Here is a 20,186-nt window from a genome sequence, read left to right as displayed (position 1 = left end):
CTGCCAGTAGCTTGCTGCTGTATATAGGTTGTCAAGACAACGAGTTTTGGTTGGCGCAGAGCCGGAGGCTGCTGGATGTGTTCAGTCCCTCAGACAACAGATGAACATTTTTATTTGTGAACTATTTTAGCAATATTATTCTAATTTTATCAGCTAAAGAAAAAAATATTTTGTGGTCTGAAAGCTTCAGACATAACTATGCTAAATAAGGAGAGTTTATTATATAAAGGAAACAAGTGTATTTTTATATTCAATAAAAAAATCAAACAAACACCCCCCTCCCCCTCCAAAACCCGCCCAAAACAAAACAAAAACCAAAAAACCAAAAATGGACGTATGCTTGTCTTTGCAATTCTAACCGAAAAACACGAATTTGGTTCACGGCGCATTTCCAGTGAGGATCTCATCTCTGATTGGACGGTTTTTTCCTGAATAATTTATAGACCCGGAAGTGGGGCGGTACTGCTGTTTTGCTGTCGAGTCACCTCTGTCAGGATGGAAGAAAACGAGCAGCTATCATGCTGATTAACGAAGGATGCCGACTGCCGACCACCATAAACCTGGCATAGTTCGAGTACATTCGACGTACAGCTTAAACCCCTGCATCGTTTTCTGCGACGCTTTGGCAAAATGATGGAAGAAATCGACAGGTTCCAAGTGCCTCCAGTTAACGGAGAGACACAGCCTCTGGTAAGAGACGAAAGACAAATCCCCCCACCCAAAAAACAAAATCATGTAAATCAGTTTTTAATGGAGGCAAAAGGGCAAGTTTTAGTGTCGCCTGTGTGGTTTTATAGTGACAGCCGTGTCATGTAATCTGCCTCTGAGCTAGCCGATAAAAATTTGGAGCTCTGGGACAAGCTGGCTCTGTGGGATGGGTGTAAATCGAACATCTATAGATGGAAAGGAAAGGAACGCGTCTGTTGGTTTCTCTGTACAATAAATATATTAGCATTACATGTAATAACTGATAGATGAACAAGCCGTTACTTTTTTTTCTATCATAGCAATTAAACTGCGCACTTTGCAGAAATCGTGATTCTTTCAAATCCACGTCAGTATGCGCTTGTTTACATCAATAGCTGACACAGCTCACTGTTTTCACATTTCGTCATTTGGTGACGTCTTATTTGGGTCGGGATGGGTGAGTCCAAATGATCGCGTGAATCGAAGCTTTGTGTCCATACCCATACTGCGGACTCAAGTGTGGTAATAGTTGGCTCGAGCAGGCCCAAAGTAAGAGGATAGTCCCTCCAATGACAAGTTTCGAGACCTGTCAGAAAAATTGAAATGGATTTACTTCAGCACCAGCAACTCATGCCATTACCGTTTCCTTCTGCTTATAATGTTTCTCTCTCTCACTAGATTTGAAATAAGTCGTGGTCACTAGTGACAAATTGAACAACTGGCCTCATTCCCTGCGTTCAGTTTTGCGTTCATTTTTCATCTTTTATATCAGCAGTACATCACTGCGAGATAGTACTAACACAGAAGCCTTCTTCTTCACATGTGAAACAAAGCAGCCTCAAACAGCTGCCCTTTTTTCTTTTTGCCTCAGGGGGTTAGGCAAAAGCAGAGCTCCAAGTCATACTGTTCATATTATACCCGTGGTTTTCCAGCCTTACTACCCCTGAGGAAATCACACAAGAACAGGCTTCCCTCACAAAGTCTCGTTTGCTTTGTGCAGCAGCGATCACCTTGCTGTGTTAAGATCAGATCAGTTTGCACTTGTGTTTCATCCAGAGAGGTTTCCTTGTGAAGCTGATCAGAGATGGCCCTGCTTGGGCTGTGCATATAGTGGCGGTGGTCAGCACGTGCCCTAAAAGTCTTGAAATCGCATTGTGTATTCCTTTTCATCTTTAAACTGTAAAAGGCGATGTGGGTTTAAAAATATTATTTTACAGTTCAGCTCACGATCTCAGCCACTGAGCCACATATGGCCGTGCATTTTAATGCTAATAGCTTCATTGTGAATGGGATGCTTGAATGCTCATGGCACCTGCCTCTTTGTCAGGACTCCGTTTCACACAAATAAATCAGATTAATACTCAATTTTGAGCTGTTTAATTCCTTTTCTATATGATACTTTTTCTTTCAGTGGGAAAAAAAAGCAACTTCCCCGAGAACTTCCCTTTTATGCTCTTCAGCACAAGAACATCTGACAGTGATTACTGTAGGCTACATCTATTTATGGAAGATTTCCCTGCAACACACTGAGACAGCAATATAGTCATCACTGCCTTGCATAAGGAAAGCATTCAGTTGTTTTAAAGGCCACCTGATGTATCAGTCTTAGCTGCTATTGGCTAGTGGATGGCCATGATGCATAATCCTAGCAATCGCTTGGTGCTTATGCCGTGTCAGCAACCTTGTGGCTCTTCATCATCACAGGTAGAAAAGAGGTTGCAAGCAGGACGACAGAGTGAATGAATGTGTATGCGAATGCATGCTGAAGGTCAGGCCAGTGGCCCATGTTTTATTGTCATACATATAAATAAATATAATGCCCCAAGTGTCATAGATCATCCTTTAATCTTTCATCAGTAGTTGTCAGCAGTCACTACACGATCTTTGGGGAATATCTATGCTCTTAATGCATGTTTTATAAGGTCTAGTTCAATTTGATCTCATCTCGTTGCTTAGAACCACCTAATATCTTCCACGATGGCTTGATTATCATTTGGGTTTGGAAACGTTAAATTCAATTCTTTGGGCCAACCTTCTACCTAATGCAAGGTGTTCTGGGTTGTCATATTCCAGGGCCTGTTTTAACTTGTTTATCGTGGGTACCTGCTACTTGCCGTCTGTAATTGTGCTGTCCTATTTTTTAAAAAGTGGCAGGAATTTCTGTCACAAACAGCTTAATACTGAATCCTTTTCATTATTCACTGGCAGGCTCTGCTGAAAAATTTCAAAAGGATTTATTTGACAGGCGGTGTGACCGTACAACATCACAGCATTTTTCTGTAGTGGAAGGAAAGCGCGAAGAAGCAAAGTAAAAATCCGGTGGGTAAGCCTGAGGATCTAAGGGACGGGCCTGTCACAGAACAGAAGATATTTGTGCTTGTTATGGTGGGAATACCTCATCTGTGTGCTGTGATTTCACAACCTCCTTTAATGTGTGTATCGCATCCACTATTGCAGTTTTCATGAATTTTTTTGGGTTTTAATGGTTGCGCTGCTGAAAAAGCACACACAAACTGGAATTTGTATCTAACATACATTGTGGGTGGCTCCATAGCCTACTGGTCTACACATTTGTCTAATATGTGAAAGATCCCTGGTTTGATCCTGGGAGGAGACGCGAATCCCCTTTGGGGTTGTGTCAGGAAGGGCATCCAGTGTAAAAGCTCCTAAATCAAACATGCAGAGCTACCCGCTATGGGCCACTCGTTGAAAATAGCTTTTTATCTTTTAGCTTATCTTTTTTTTTTTTTTTAAAGAGGTCATAATTGTAACTTGTCAGAGGCTTGTCATCATTTTAAAATGTATGTAAAAATAAATATGTTAATAAATACATTTAAATTTTACATCCTGTAGAAGCAAACAGTTTGGCATTTATCCATTTGTGACTGAAACAACTTCATGCAGAAAATAGCTGCATGTTTTATTCTCAAATCTGGAGCTACATGTCCATCCTACAAAGTCCAACTGGGAATTGCTAATGGGGGAAACCCTAAAGCCGAGGTGAACGCCTTCTTTTCTGTTAGTCAGTAGCTACAACTAAACTTTACCCTTCACAGCAATTATTACTACCGCTGTCCTGATCAAGAAGGCACAACAGCAGCTCCACTTCCTAAGGGTCCTGAAAAACAATGCCCTAGCCAAGGAGCTGCTGTTTGTCTCTCTGTAGATGCTCTATTGAAAGTGCACTGGCATACTACATCCCAGTGAGGTTTGCCAGCTGCACTGCTCAGGAAAAGACCGCAATCCAGAGAGTTGTCAACACAGCACAGAAGATCATCGACTTTGCTGTACTCTTCTTGGAGCTCTACATGTCCAACTGCCACAGTGTGCATAATATATAAATAAAATGCAGACCTGTTTACTGTAAATGCAAAACTGTTCGCTATATATAATTTGTAGATGAATACTGTGTTAAAATGAGGCACATTAGGTTTATCTTATCTAATGTTACATAATTGCCAGCACTGTCTGCTTACTCAGCTTTTTTCACCCATAAACAGATCGATATGTAACTGCAAAGCATTTCGTTTATTACTCAGCAATTCTAAAAATATTTCACCATTTAAATTTTGTTTGCCAGTTTGTCAGCAAGAAGATGCAAACTTTCCAAGCTGAGTGTGATGAAACTTTGTTTGGAGGCGGAGTTTTGGCAGAGGAAAAACCCATTACATTTTGGTGCGGTTCTGGTTTACATTCTTTAAAATTGCAAACCGCAGCATCATGTCCTCTTTGAGAGGAACAGTAATCAATTTACTGTCTCTGCTAAATGATTATATATCAGCTCTATTTGTCTTTTAGAATTGACCCGAACTGGTATAGTATTGTAAGTGTTTCAGCCATCCACCACTACTTATTCATTTTAAATTGTCATAGCATATTCATACAGGGAGCATACGCTATTTCAGATACACCACTGGTATGAATTTTTAACTTAAAGTGTCAAATTTCAGCTCCAGATATTTACCTGCTTAAAGCCTTCTTTAAATATAGCACCCATTTCTCTGGAGAGTATTCAAAGTTATCGAAAGCCAAATGCCTGGTAGCCTTCGTTCATGTGGGCCGCTGAGTCCCACACAGCGCAACAAGGGGAGGCCTGTGGGATCAACATAATGTGCAGCTCTGTGAGGAGAGGAGGCCAAGTGCAGCCTAGCTCCCCTCTCTCAATCTGGCGAAAGTGTGGCTTCAACAGCAACCCCCTCTGTTCTCCCACAGCCAACTCCCCATGCAATCACCACTTGCTCACACATGAAAGAGCGAGCCGCTAACATAGGCCGAACACTCAAGCCTATTGATGCTGCAATCCAGGCAGCGATAGAAGGCTGCAGGAAACTTTCCAGGGTGCTTTACCCGAGTAGGTTCTAAAGCAGGCTGATTTGCCAGCTTTGTTGGTTAGTAATAAATCAGACAATCACTCTCGTCTGAGTGAGTTGACTGGACTTTGTTCAGTCTCACATACCTCTACAGTAAAGAGTTAAATACCAGTCGTAAATAAAGAAACACAACCTAACACATATTTCTTTTTCTCTAGGACCCCGCAGCATCTTCCACCTCAGAGGCAGAGCCTGACACTAAGGGAGAAAGTGTGGCCATGAACTACAAGCCCTCGCCACTGCAGGTCCAAATAGGTATTGTAGTCAACACACAGCAAATCAATGCATGACATGTCTTCATGTTTATCATTTAGAAATCAATTACCTTTGCTGTGGGATACCACAGTATGCAGGTTTGCTTTGCTGTGTCATCCAAAGTCAAGATGAGGCCATAAACATCGAGCACCCTGCGATATTTCGTATCTATACTGGATGTCAGTGAAGTTATTTTCCTTATTATTTGCAGTCAGTTTACATTATCCTCATCTTACTATCTAATAACTACAGAGACCAGCTGTCTAACGGATGCTGTGTGTGTTGCCACTTCTTGTTGACCTTGATGTTTTTGTGGCTAAAGAACCAATCAAAACTTGGCTGATATGGGACAGTCCTAATAGATGCCATATTAAAATGACCTTACACCTCACAGTAGCCTTGGTTCACTACACTGTGGCATACTGTATTATATAGACTGCATTTGGATAAAGCAATTTTGACATGAAAACAGGAAACTCAATAAAAAAAAAAAAAAAAAAAACAGTCAAGAAACAATGCCAGTGTTTTTAGCTTGATTGGTGCATTTACTGATGACCTCACATCCTGTGGTTGCCCAGAGAAACAGAGGGACCTTGCCAGGAAGGGATCGGTGAAGAATGGCACCGTGGGAAGTCCTGTCAATCAACAACCCAAGAAGAATGCCAGGACAAGGTAGCGGCTTCCACTGCCTGTTTGTTTCTCTGTTATTCTGACCCGCTCAGCCACAAATGTTACACTTTGCGCTCATTAGCATCACAAACAATATGTTTTTGGGGTTTTTTTCTTTTTTTGCATCTTCAGTTCCCCATTCAGGGTTGAAACTCAAAGCGCCTGAAATGCAAAACATGAGGACTGTGCGTCCTCTGAAAAGGCTTTATTTGCTGCAGTGCTGCTTGGGATGCCATCAGACTCCTTAATGCTATAGCAGAATGCAATACGGCTTTTTAGCAAAGGCATATTTGGTGGTTAGTGAGTGGGAATGCTGATACAAGTGTTAAAACATTGTGAGTAAAACAAGTGCAACCCACAGTATTGACTACAGTCGCATCTGTTTAATCCCACTCCCTGGTGGATTAGTGGAACTATAAGAAAGGCTACCCACTGGTCTGAACCCACATTCTCTCAGGCAGAAAGATAATCTGGCACTGCCTGCAGTCGGAAAGCTACAGATTAGCCTCAATTTAGGGGGAAATGAGTGGCGTGGATGATGGATGAATGGCATACATATCACAAATATGAAATGCTGTTATTTGATTCTGTGACTTTTACATTTGCAGGTATTGCAGGTACAGTTGTGTCTGTGCTGATTGCTTTTTAAAGTTTACTTCTAATATAGAAGTGTGCTCTTCTCCATTCTCTTTTGTAGGCTGGTGGTACCAAACAAAGGCTACTCCTCCTTAGACCAGAGCCCAGATGAGAAGCCTCTGGTAGCGTTGGACACAGACAGGTAGGTACCGTACATGTTGTCACGTCGACTTAATTAAAATAAAAAATTTTTACAGACAGATGTTTACATATTTTTGGGAAGAGTGGAGATGAGCTAAAAAGACAAACTGCCTTGTAGAACTTGTATTTTTTGTAGGCCTTTCTCTGTCATGCCGGCATATTAATCCAAAGAGTAACTTGAGAGAGTCCCTAACAGACGGTATCCTAAAAAGGGGCAAAGCCTCTCCCAGGGCTCCGGATTAGAGGATAGCGGGGTGAGGATTTGGACAGGCAAAAGCAGCTCAGAGAGAGCGCTCACATCCACCCTGTGCCAGCAGGACAGTATTTGACACAGATGAGTCCCACCCTTCGCACCCCCTTGTGTTGCTACATGTGGCAAACCCGCTCTTGTAAAATGAGCTCTCTGATAGCCAACAAAGCTTACATCATGTATTGCATCATATACTCTGTCTGACAAGCTTTCTCTGACTCATAGCCTCGCGGGATGCCCATTTGTTCATTGTTCACATTTTAGATTCATGTACACGTCCTTCACTCAATGTCTCCCTGTTTTACTCTCTATATATCTCTATATCATCTTTCTCTACGAAGGCAACAGGACAAAAATTGACGAAACCTTTGTCTGAATAAATTTTGAGCTTAAATATGATACAGAAATTAAAGAAAATTTAATTTACTATTTTTAATTACATATTTTTTCCTAAAAGTCTCTCAGAAAAAAGCCTAGGAGTCGTTCTGCTGTTGTTTGTCCAGCATCACTCAACACTTTAACACAACCTAATGCAGGCTATAATATTCTGTTATTTCTTATCTCCGTCATTTGATAAATTTGATGTTAGTCACGGACCACTTACCAAAGATGTTGTATTGCATTCTAATTAACACTTTTAGTTCCTTTTTCTCACTACAGCCCAGATCAAACACACATTTTTAATTGTTTCTGGTCCTGTAAAGCCGCCACTGACTCTGCTAAATATAGAGTAGTTATGGAGGCGTTGGTTATGCTAATGATCAGATCTCATGAGTGCATATCTCATCGTGCATGAGTGACATTCATCAGGCTGTAATAAGCGATTTACGACAGCTTTGTCTAACTAAGAGTCTGTAACATGAAACTAGAAAAAAAATGTTTCTGTGAGGTCCAGTAGTTTGGAAATTTCACCACTTTATGTTTCCCTTCAAAGGTTACATTCAGATTTACTTAGAAAGATGAATATAACAGCTTTAATTAATATAATCCCTTTTCAAAGAGAAGTGCTGCTCAGGTAGTGTAAACTGCATGCATTATGTTGGATAATAGCTTCTGAGTTTCTAGTGGAACTCTGGAGGTTTGCAAGTCTTAAAATTTAAATATCTTTATCTGGAGAATAAATAACCCCAATAGAGGCTGTAAATGTGATACAGGCAGTCATGAATCAGTAGACTGAGTTCTGTTAACCGTAATCAAAATATAAATTGGGATACTGCAACCGCTGCAACCAGCTTCAATTCCCACTATTTCATTATCACTACAACTTACTGTTACATAGACGCCCCCCACTACATTTTTAATGTCTAACCACTGATGTCGTGTCTTGCAGTGACGATGACTTTGACATGTCCAGATACTCCTCATCAGGATATTCCTCAGCCGAGGTGAGATGTCTGAGGGACCAGGTATTTATACACATATTATATTGTTTCACAGCATCGTGTGGTGAAATCACGAAAACCGCCATGTGATCACACACTTCCTTTGTCACACCAGATGTCTGTGCGTATGTGCGTCCATTCAAGTGTACACTGGCGTCGTCGATCTTTCACTCACACTCGCCTGTAATGACTTCTCCATAATTGTCATCTGGATAGATTTGTTCCTTTTCATTTCTTCCACTTAGAGTAGAATAAATATATAAATTATTTATATTTTTTTGGTTCTTGACTCAAGCCATTACATCAGTAAGTTCTCTGTACTCTGCTATATTTCTGCTTTGTGTGTCTTTTTATTAATTTAGACTACAAAGATTTATTTTCTCTATATTGATCTATGCTATATATTTCTAGAATCAGCATAGAAAGTTGATGCCTGATGCCTTGTTTCTTTGGGTTTTACAGCAGATCAACCAGGACCTGAACATCCAGCTTCTGAAGGACGGTTACCGACTCGATGAGATTCCGGATGATGAGGATCTGGATCTGATCCCTCCTAAAGCAGTCAACCCCACTTGTATGTGCTGCCAGGCTGCTCCCTCCACAGCCTGTCAAATCCAGTAGCACTAACCCCACCTACACAGTCTCCTCCCTGCCACCTGTACTGAGGCCAACAACTGACCAGAGTGGCAACAGAGGAAGAAAAATTAAAGGCTGGCAAAGGCACAAAGGGAAAAAAAACAACAAGGGTTTATAAATGCGAAAATTGAATATGTACAGTATCTGTGCATGTTCCTCCTATGGTAGGATCTGTGCATCTTACTTCTGCATTGTTGGTTCAAAAGGGACTCGACTGATGGCAGAAACATTACCTCTAAGAGAAACACACGACTTTGTTTGAACTTCCATCTCATGCTTGTGGATTTTCTGGCTTAAACGGACCGCGATGGTGCAACACTGGTGAAGAAGAAAAACCGTAAAATAGGATGACAGGAGCTCAACCAAATACGTGCGATGGTGACAGGTTGTGATTACCTTGTCAGCCGCCCATCCAAGCAGATGACTTCTTCTACTGATGTACACAAAGGACAAGAAGAGATCGGAAGCTTTGTAGTGGCCATTGTTTTTTCTTTTTTTTTCTTTCAGCCAGTCTGCTTCGTCTTCCTGTGTATATATGTGTCAAACGTGATGTGTCTGATTAAGCCCAGGAACACCGTGCTAAACCATCAAGCTGCCGATAAAACACTAATGCTATAATAAAGTAGTAATCCAGATTTTTTTCTTTTTATTTATTTTTTATTTTACATGTTTATCTGTAACACAAAGATTGTACTGGGCCATTGTTTTATATTTAGTTTAAAAAAAAAAAAAGAAGCAGAAAAATGCATGTTGCCTGTTAACACTGTGCCCAGATGACCAGCCTGTGCAGATAATTTATCCGTTTTTATTGACCTCTTAGCACATCCTTGTGCTGAGGAGACATTAATGTGCTTTCAGAAACATAGTTAATCTCATTTAGGTTCACATACTGTAATATCAGTAAATCTAGTGAAACCATTCTGATAGTGTCAGCTCAGCGAGTAAGTGTGTACTTAAAGTGTGTTTGTCTGCATTAGCCTCCCTCAGTGACGGTTCACATAAACTTAGGAAAGTAGTAGAAAGAAAAGGGCTTGGAAATGGGAAATACATCGGTAGGGATGTAGTATTGGTCACACATACAGGCTTCTGAAGGATGTTGAAGTGATCTCATAATGCTTGGATGCTGATTTTCTTTTTTAATCTTATCTTTTTCCTCTATTTTCCCTCATTCTTCTTCTTTTTTTTTTTAGATAAGAACATTAACATGCCATCCCTTTTATTTTTACGTTTTTTGTAAAGTAAGAAACGAGTGCATATTTCTTGAGTAATAATATAACTCATTGATGTGGGGACAGAATCTGTACGTGTAGCACATGATGCCAGTGCTTTATGCCATTCAATATTTTCAGGTTCTATAGAAACTGTTTTTTTGTTGTTTAAATGTACCGAAAGAGCATTATTTGTTTTCCTTTATTCTCTTTAATGATTTTATTACACTGAAGATTGGCAGAACTCTGCAGACAACATATTTAGTTTTTGGTTGAATCGACTCTGAAAGAAATGATCATGTAAGGTCGCGCCAGCTGCTTCAGAAAAATTCAAGTAATGAGCTTTTAGAAGTGCACCACTCTTTATGATCATGAAGCATTCAGAGACACCATCTCTTTAAAATAATTTCAAAATCGATGAGCTCTACAGCATGAATGAAACATAGCTGATAGTGTACCTGTGAGTCTGTGTGCACTTTACATTGAATTGCAGTGTATAGTAACAAGAAGTACTGACGAATATTCAAGGAGTTACAAATACTGTGCATCTACAGTGCAGAGCCTCATTTTGAGTCTCTTGTTAGATGTGCGGCTGTGTTTCTGGGGGTTCTGTCAAAGCTGATAATGTGTTGATTTCTTTTATGTTTTTCTGTTTTGATAATGAAAGACTACAAAAAGCACCAGTAACAATCAAGATCTAAAAGATTGATGCGATTGGAGATACAGTGTAATGTTTACCTCCTAAAGGACTCCATCTTGCTTTTGCTTTTTGTTGTTTACTTCTTTTTTTTAAAGTTTGTAGTGGTGGTCATCAAGAGATGAACCTTTGCACTGTACTATATATAAGGAAGTAGTACCGTATTTATAGCATAAAACAACTCAAACTTGATTGGATAGAGATAACTAAAAAACTATTTATCTGAATTAACAATTCAGAAAATATTGCTTATTTCTCTTTTATCCCTGATAGAACCTCAGTGTTTCTGCAGCATTTGATTTAGAAAAGTGCACACTAAAAAGTCTAAAAATAGTTTACATTTTGCAAAAAGGTGCCATGTGTTTAGACTATAAAATCGTGTGCAAAAAGTAGAAAACGCCATCAACAGCACAGTAGGTAATTTAAAATGTCACCAGTGTAGATAGTAGGTGGACGCACAGTTAGCATATATGACGAGGAAGTGATTGCGTGTGACTGTGGAGCTGTATTTTTTTTTTTTTTTTTGTACCATTATCATCATCCTAATGGATTTTCACACAAGTCATCACAATTATCTTCTGCTGAGTGCAATACTTGTGGCTGATGTATAAATTAAGGTGTAGCTGACTTCTTCACTGACTTGAGTTTAGGGTAATTTGTTGTAATTGAAGCTATTTATTTGCAGTTGTGTGTTTTTTGTTTACTTTCACATGTGGGAAATAATTCATACACAGACTGAAGCTTTTTATTTGTCCGATGCTTGTTATGATGATTGTGAACAGGTTCCATTTAGATTTTAATAGTGTTAAAGTTCTGTGTATAGTACAACATATCAAAAAAAAATAAATATTAGATATCTCAACTTTGATGGTGCCGTGTGACTCTGTAATATCCAGTTATATTCTTTAACTTCTTTAGACTTGGGTAGTTGTCCCTGCAGGAGATGAAACAAACAGCTACTGGCTGGAAGAGTTTCCTTGCCTTCCCTGCAGAGACTCTGCTGGTAATGGGTGATTGCCTACTGAAGTATATGACATTACGTCCAAAACGGGCAAAGTGGGGAGGGAGGGAACGATAGATTGATGGAGTAGTGAGTGTGGGGGGTTGGGCATTTGTGATTAGCTTTGAGTTGATCCCTCTGAAGCAGATGGTGAATGGTAGCTTACCTAGACGCCTTGAATCCCAGGAGTTAACGGTAGCATGTGTCCATGTGGAAGGAGTAACACCGAAGTTGAGGAAGGAAGAAAGAAAGCCTTATGAGAAAAGACTGCAGGAGGACAGGTAAGGAACATTTTCTGTTAGTGACTGACTTTGTGTTTGAAAATGTCACTGTGAACAGAGGAAGGGTCCTTATCAAAGGAATTCCTGGTTAAGATTCACATACTGGTTAGTAGGTGATGATGAATACCTCATTTTCATCCATCTAGAAACTTGTATGGTATTTGTAAAACCTGTGGTAAATAGGGTGATTGCTGTCACCTTATCTGTTCTGCCTTACACAGTTGGCCCTATCAAAGACTTTATTTAAACACAAAATATTGATATAATGTGCAAATGTCTTGAGTCACCACTCATTTCTTTATATCTAACATGTGGAAACATAAATGGAAATGCGGTTTAAAAGGCAAAAACACTTTGTACAATTCTAACCAGCTTGAATGTTAATATTTGGTATGACCACCTTTATTCTTCAATACAGCCTGAATTCTCTTAGGCAAGTTTTCTTGTCATTTCTTTAAGTCATCCTCAGGAATAGTTCTCCGGGCCTCTAGAAGTGCATTCAAAGCTCTTTTTGGATGTTGTTAATGTTGAGGTCGAAGCTCTGGGGAAACCAATCCATGATTAATAGTGAGCCATTTTGTAATTTTCTATCCAGGTATGCTTTTACTGCATTGGCAGTGTGTTTGGGATCATTCTCATAATGCTTTTCAAATGGTATTGCATGGTGGATCACAATCTGATGGCAAACTGATAATTCCATCAGTTTTGACAAGAGCCCCAAAGCATGACAGAGCCTCCACCATGTAAGCTGTAGGCTTGTACCTCTCACAGGTACAAATCTGTACATATCAATGACGATTTGAACCAAACATTTACAATTGCCACTGATTTTGCTCCCAGTTCTTGTATAATTTGGCACACCTCAGCCTTTTCTCCCCATCCCTTGATTCTGAATTGCTTCTTGACAGCCATACTGTTGAGGATTCGGTGAACAGTAGGCCAACTGAAGGCCAAATGATGCGTCTCTTGAGTTCTGTGTCAGGTGGATTTAGTGGATCTTATCTCTTAAGGACATGACTTCCAAATATTGTTCATCTGCTCTAGATAGTTTTTAGGCCTTCCACTTTTCCTCCACTTGTTCAGTTTGTATGTTAGTGTTAAGTGGCTTAGCTCTTAAAATAATCAGGTACAAGGACTGGTTTCAGAATAAGTAAAAAACAAGCCACTGTCTAAAGATCTTTAGAAAGCCTGAAGAATTATTGCTAAATACCACTTTAAATACAAATTCCAAGAACATCTGGCTTCGTGGAAGCAATAAATGAAGGGTGGCTCCAGACTTTTGTACAGCACTGAAGGAAGTCTGGCCTCTTATGAAGTCTAACATTAACCATCCTCCCTAGCCTGAGATCGCAACTGGATGCCACATCATGTTGCTGAGGACAGCTGCCATTGCACTGCTGCTTTGCGTGCAGTCTCTGCATGGCTCCGCTCTCCCTGCCGTGTCGTCCTATGAGTTCACTGCCTATAGGATGCAACAGTACAACCTGGGACAGCATAAGTATGGTAAGTTCAGACATAAAAAAGAAAAATGACAAATCTGTAGCATAAAATTGCTTCTAAATTTAAAGTCTTGCTTATTTTTTTGTTTGACCTTAAATGCGCCATATGATGCATATTCAAGCTTTGGTGCTGAAAGGATATTTTGAAATCAGTATGTCCCAGGAAGAGAGTTTGTCTGTGCTAAACTCAAATTATAGTTTAACCTGGGTCCACATGAAACCACTACAAATCTGGTAACCAATTTTAGAGCATTTTATAGGAATATAGAAAAACTGGATAATTATATAGAACCTATTCTGAGCATAAATTATGTTTCAAATTCAAATTTTCAGTGTATTTTTAAAAAAAATGTACAGATTAGCTGGAAAGCTGAGGCAAGGTCTTCCAACAGGATTTTTTTTTAACCTAAAAATTACAGCTGACTGAGGGAACTAATATTTCTTGACCACTGAGAGCTTGTGGTCACTGCCACTGGAAACAGATTGGTTTGCTAAAGGCTTTTTTCTGTGTAAAAAAACAGGAAGAGGAAGCTGCGTTTAAAGTAGAGTTTCTATGTTGCTCAAGTTGATATTTATGTATCATTTGCTTTCTCTTGTCTCCTTCGCCGAGGCTGTCGTGGAGCCATTGTTGTTGCAGAGGCACGCTCAGCAGAAGAGCCGTCGCTAACCCGCCGCTGTGTGATAATGAAGGTGGAAGACTTCACTACAGAAAAATACTCCGAGGCCCAGAGACAAAATGCAGCTGCCATCCTGATCCTGCTGCCCCAAAATATCTCCAGTATCCCTCACAATGCAGTAGAGGTAATAAATTATAATACTTAAAAACATTCATTCTGTTATAGACACATCACTCAATTCCTACGAAAATCAGAAGAAAACAGGATTGTAAGGTAGATATTAAGAAACTCTTAATCAAGATTACAATTGTTTCTCGACCCTTTGGTTTAAGTAAACCATTTTGTCTCTCAGTCCTTTATGGTGAGTGAAAGCGAGACCTTGCAGAAGGAGACTCTCATGCCAGTGTATGTGGCACCTGAGGATGAACAGCTGCTCTACATGTATGAGGAGGTTAAACAGGCTGCAGCCACCCGGACATCATCCATTTTTGTCAGAGGTAAGCGATACAACAACGAGACACATGCAAGTGCTTAATGGTGGTTGTTTGGACTAATGCACGGGGAAAACTAAATAGAAAGTGATTACTGTTCCGGTATTACTCACTGTTCTGGTGCATTTCTTTTATTGCTGACAGTCCTCCGCAGTATGGTCACGGCTACAGCTTTTCAGATTTTAGTGATCAACAATGCCCCAATTAAGGCCACCACTGACAATGCTATAATCACACTGGAGGTGAGTTTGGGACTCAATAATTCCTCATCGAGGAATAAAATTGATTAGATCATCCAATATCAGTTACATAATTTTCAATCTGCTTGCAAATGCACTTCAGTTCTGTGATATATGCCTGGGGATGTTTATTTCAGGGAGTTCTTCTAGGAGCAGTAGAGGATGCACCCACTATAGTCATCGCAGCCCACTATGACTCTTATGGGCTTGCCCCTGTGAGTCAAATCCTAAAACACTTCAGAGTTCTAACCTCTAAAATTAGGTGTAAATTTTAGTAGATAGAGTATCAGACTGTGCTCGAACCATACATGGATATGTGTATGTGTGTGTGCATTTTACAGTGGTTGTCTTATGGAGCAGACTCAAACGCCGGTGGTGTCACAATCCTAATTGAGTTGGCCCGTCTCTTCCAAAAACTCTACAGTAGTCCCAGAACCAGACCACAGTAAGTTCCAATTCATTGTAAGATTACGAAGCGAAGGCAAAGTCAATAAATGTCTCTACAAAGCAGATGAACACGCAGCAATTCCAATGAGTTTTCCCGCTGTGCCTGTCTTTGAACAAGATAATATGCTGCTGGATAAAGATGCTGTATTCTGTATGGAGGAAGTATACACTGAAAAGTAAAACAGGAAAGGAAAATTAGGGCCTCGTTACTCACTACTCAGGGACCACACCTATCTTCAAACTTAGCTTTCATTGTAACCTCAGCTGGACTGTGAAAGCTTTTGTAATTGCATGGCTGTAATGATGTTGCTTTGAGTGACTGATAGTGATCGGAAAATACCCTGGAGGAAAACTAACAGCCAGTGCAGGTCAGTTATAGTTAATAAGTTAAGCTGTTGAATAATTTTGTTTTTTTTTGTGTATGTGTGTGTTGTAGATTTAATTTAATGTTCTCCTTGACCGGAGGAGGAAAATACAATTTCCTTGGAACAAAGAGGTGGATTGAAGAGAATTTAGACCACGCTGGTGAGTTTTCAGCTTTGCCACTCACTGAACATGAGTGGGCTGTGTGCTGTATGTGCTAATGTGAATTAAAACATGAAATGGCAGGTTTTTAAAGCCAAACATTTTCCCTCCAGAGTCCAGCCTTCTCCATGACAATGTGGCATTGGTCCTGTGCTTGGATACACTAGCCAATGGCGATGAGCTGTACATGCACGTCTCCCGCCCTCCTAAACCTGACACGCCAATGCAGTCTTTCATTCAACAACTGGAGGAGGTAACCAGTGGAGCTGTTTCTACACGTGCAAGAAAAGCAACCAGATCTCATCAGTCTTAGTAACTTGTGCAAATATCTTATTTAATTGCCCTCCAGGTGGTTTCCTCCAGATTTCCCTGGGTGAAGGTGGGGTTGGTTCATAAAAAGATCAATCTTGTGGAGTCTACTGTAGCCTGGGAGCATGAGCGCTACAGCCTACGCAGGATCCTGGGCTTCACTCTGTCTCATCTGGAAGATCCTAAATCTGAACTTCGTGGCTCTATACTAGACACCATGCAAGTTTTGTTTATGGATAATATTATTAGTAGTATTTGAGCTACCTGAAGAGCATTGAGGCCCAGGTTGTTTGTCCTTGTACACCACAGTAGTGTATTTTAAGTAAAAGACTTAATGTGTGAATAAAGTCAGCTGTTCAGCTTTTACAAAAGGTTTACACCGACAGACAGTTTTTTATATTCAGTCCTTCAGTTTCAGAGGCTCAAAATTAATTAGACAATTGACTGACAAGCAGTCTCATAGCCAGCTGAGGACTGTTCCCTTGCTTTTCATGACTAATGAAGCAGATATAATATCTCAGTTTGACTCAAAGCGTCCAATTTGTTTTATAGTGTTTCACTGTAATTTTTAATGTAAGACTCAGAGCGATATCAGTGGAGGTGAGGGAGGCCATCATTAGGCTGAAAAATTCAGAACTAACTATCATAGAGCGAGCACACAGTATATTCTTAAAAAGGGGTGGGTCTGTGGTTTGGTTAGACCAAAAAAGCAGCTAAAACACATGATCACTGAATCATTTCCATGGTTAAGACAACTTCACAAAATCTAACCAAGTCAAGAACACTTTTGAGGCGCTAGATCACTGATCAGTCTACAATCTAAAGAAGCCTTTGGGATGGAAATACAGAGGGTGAAAACCACTGGTTACAATAAAGAAAAGGGAGGCCAGATTACTCTTTGTCAGAAAACTTCTGAAACATCTGAGCCTACCCAGTTGTTGGGGAAAAAAGTCTTTTGACAGACGAATCAAAGTTTAACTTGTCCCAGAATGATGGGAAAAGAGAAAGAAGTGCAGAGATAGATAGAAACAGCTCGTGATCTGAAGCATCTGTTAAAAATGTTGGAGTCAGTGCTATAGCATAGGCACGTGTGGGAGACACTGGGACTGGGTCACTATTGTTTATTGATAATGTTAGTGCTTATACAAGCAGCAGGATGAATTTGGAAGTGTACAGGGCTATACTCTCTACTTAGATTCAGCCAAATGCTGCAAAACTCATTGTTCACAGTTCAAAATGCTGATTTTTATCATGTAAAACCCTCTGAATCAAAGTTGAAAGCCTGCACTTCAAACACGTATTGATTGTTTGATTTAAAATCCACCGCGGTGGTGTACTTAAGCAAAATTACAAAACTGTTTTTGTCCAACAGATTGTTGAGTTAAGTGCAATTTCACAGGGCATTAAAAGATATTTACTCATGTGAATATCACCTCTAGGTCAAAAGTGGATTTCCGGAAACTTAAACGTAATGGCATCATCATAGCAGAAGCGCTGGCCCGCTACATGTACAATCTCTCTGACAAGGTGACTGAATACATGAAAACACAGCATACTGTAAATATAATAAAGGCAGAAAGTATATTCTCATTACGTCGGTATTGCTTTAAAATAGCCATGTTAATGTGTCATAACTGTGTATTATTTTTTCACATAGGGTTCACCGAAGGATGTGCAAGTTTTCAAGGGCCAGCTGGTAAGTTCCCAGTTATTTTGACTGGTATGTACAGACAACTGCTGACCTCTGGTGTTAGTTTAGAGACATGACACAGTGTTTGAGTCTTTCAGCAGCTTATTGCTCATGATCATTTGAAGGATAGGGATGGATTACTGATGTTATTTATTCAAACATGTTTTAATGTCATTTCTTAAAAGATTTATATCTACATGTAAGGGAAAAAGTCTAAACAGAGTGTATTTTTTAAATCTCCAAGAACTGATGCATGCAGAGTAGAAGCTGAGTTTTGTGTGATTTCTTTTTTCCCCTCTACAAAACCCACATCCAAATCTGTAATTCAGGACATTCAGGACAGTCGTATCTCCAGTTTGATGTCCTTCCTGACATCAGTCCCTCGGGCTACTCAGCTGCTGGATAAGGAACCCAGTCATATCTTGCTGGTCAACTCACTGGAGCACGAATTCAAGCGCTATCTGCAGCAAGTCCACAGACACACCTTCCGACAGGACAAGAGGTAAAAAATACATCAGCAATCTCAATCGAAAGCACATCTTTTCAATCCAATCGGTCATACCATGACAACAATAATAATGACCAACAACATTTCTTCCTGCAGGGATCCTGATATTACCTTCTTTGATCAAATGAGCCAACCAATAGTCATGTACAGGTAGATATTGGTATTATTATATCTGTTTTTAAATTTTAGTGTATATGTTAAATTTAATAAGCCATTAAAACTGTAATGTGCATTTTTTCATTCAGAGTGAAGCCTGCAGCCTTTGATCTGTTCCTGGGAGGCTGCATTGCTGCTTACCTGGGTATTGTTTACTATGCAATCCAGGTGTGTTAATGCACTCTTTGACATCCCTATTATATTATCTAATCATACTGTATTCCATATTTCCATGTAAACTACACTTTTTACAAGGAACTGCAGACAGTACAGTTTACAGTTCCTTGTACAGTTCCTTGTAAACTGTAAACTGCACTGTTTACAAGGAACTGCAGACAGTACAGCTACAGTACTGTTTATTCATCATACTGCATAGTCTAAAAGCACTACCAGGTTAAAATAACCTATTCTTTCTCTTTTAACAGAATTTCGGTTTTCTCTACACAAAACTAAAAGCAGCAGTTAAAACGAAGCACCACTGAATCCACTACGACTACGACCACCGACTCCATGACAAGCCCTTTGAAGTCAGCTCTGCACATGTTGGACATTTGCCGGCTGTGCAGCAGGAAGCCTCTTTGCATGATCATATGCATCTCATATAAAGCGGGAATTTACTTTGAAATGTAAATTTTTTGTTTGTTTGTTTGTTTTTTTAAAAGATGTTTGTACCTTTCATTACACTTGAAGTCACTTAACTGTGAAAATTACTTACATTAACAGGCTCAGAGTGTGCCGTTTGAAAGAAAATGAAACGAAATAAAGAAGTTGTTTCAAGCTGTATGAAAACTGTTTCAAAGCTGGGAACGCACAGCCCTGGATCTGATTTGAGCTCCTGTGAAGGACACTCCTGCCAGATCATTACTATGATTCCCCATATCCTCTGCTCTGCATCTGTTCGCGTGGATTTGACTGGGCTTAACATGGCTGTCAAACGAGGCCCCAACCGCTTCACTAGATGAACAGCCAGTTCCTGTCACAGATAAGTCAGTGAGAGCGCTGGAGACACAAAGGCACCCTACAGCGCTTGGTAAATTATTAATGCTTATGTGGCAAGCTGACAGTGAACAGAGGTGACACTGGGTGGTGGTGGTGAAGGTTTTTAGAAGCCCCATTTCTCTGCTGTTTCACTCCTTTTCTGCTGATCTGATAGCGCCGAGTTTGTTTTAACTACGAGGCAGCATAACGGCCAGAAGTGTTGAGATCAGTGTTGGCTTATTTGTAAAGGCCCCTGGGAGGGAAATAGGTCATGGGCTGTGACCCCAGGTATGTGTGTCTCTGCAGGGGGCTTGCAGCTAAGGAGGATTAGTGGCCGAGTGCTCAGGTAGCACAAAGAGTTTTTCTGCTTCAGCAAGGATGCCCTTAATCTGCTTTCCTTCCAACAGAGTACATTAATCAGAATACCTCCAGGTTAAACAAAAAGTTTTATCAGTTTGGAGGCTGACAGGGTTTCATGCAGGATTTATAACTGCTGATGCAAGAGAAATGTCATG

General features: G+C 40.1%; 2 protein-coding genes across 3 annotated transcripts; both read left to right on the top strand.

Moving 5' to 3' along the window:
- The first annotated feature begins 343 nt into the window (after positions 1 to 343).
- fam219aa (family with sequence similarity 219 member Aa) lies at positions 344 to 11,793 on the top strand. 2 transcript variants are annotated; one of them, XM_031747861.2, is made up of 6 exons: positions 344 to 690; positions 5,216 to 5,312; positions 5,891 to 5,984; positions 6,679 to 6,759; positions 8,339 to 8,393; positions 8,853 to 11,793. In XM_031747861.2, exons 1-6 carry the CDS (start codon positions 631 to 633, stop codon positions 9,009 to 9,011), a joined length of 546 nt encoding a protein of 181 aa, XP_031603721.1. In that variant the 5' UTR covers positions 344 to 630; the 3' UTR covers positions 9,012 to 11,793. The 2 variants fall into 2 exon arrangements, with proteins under 2 accessions (XP_031603721.1, XP_031603720.1); XM_031747860.2 differs by having other exon boundaries at positions 8,339 to 8,414.
- A 350-nt stretch (positions 11,794 to 12,143) lies between these two features.
- On the top strand, positions 12,144 to 19,302 carry zgc:109965 (uncharacterized protein LOC619266 homolog). The gene is made up of 16 exons (XM_031747796.2): positions 12,144 to 12,212; positions 13,553 to 13,715; positions 14,322 to 14,512; positions 14,681 to 14,825; positions 14,964 to 15,061; positions 15,196 to 15,273; positions 15,400 to 15,503; positions 15,942 to 16,030; positions 16,144 to 16,283; positions 16,380 to 16,558; positions 17,779 to 17,866; positions 17,997 to 18,035; positions 18,359 to 18,531; positions 18,634 to 18,687; positions 18,783 to 18,861; positions 19,119 to 19,302. The coding sequence occupies exons 2-16, from the start codon at positions 13,580 to 13,582 to the stop codon at positions 19,173 to 19,175; spliced, it is 1,650 nt and encodes a 549-aa protein (XP_031603656.1). The 5' UTR covers positions 12,144 to 12,212; positions 13,553 to 13,579; the 3' UTR covers positions 19,176 to 19,302.
- The last annotated feature ends 884 nt before the right edge of the window (positions 19,303 to 20,186 follow it).

The sequence above is a fragment of the Oreochromis aureus genome, linkage group 5, assembly GCF_013358895.1.
Source record: "Oreochromis aureus strain Israel breed Guangdong linkage group 5, ZZ_aureus, whole genome shotgun sequence".
Classification (NCBI taxonomy): Eukaryota; Metazoa; Chordata; class Actinopteri; order Cichliformes; family Cichlidae; genus Oreochromis; species Oreochromis aureus.
This window is presented reverse-complemented; position numbering and strand designations above follow the sequence as displayed.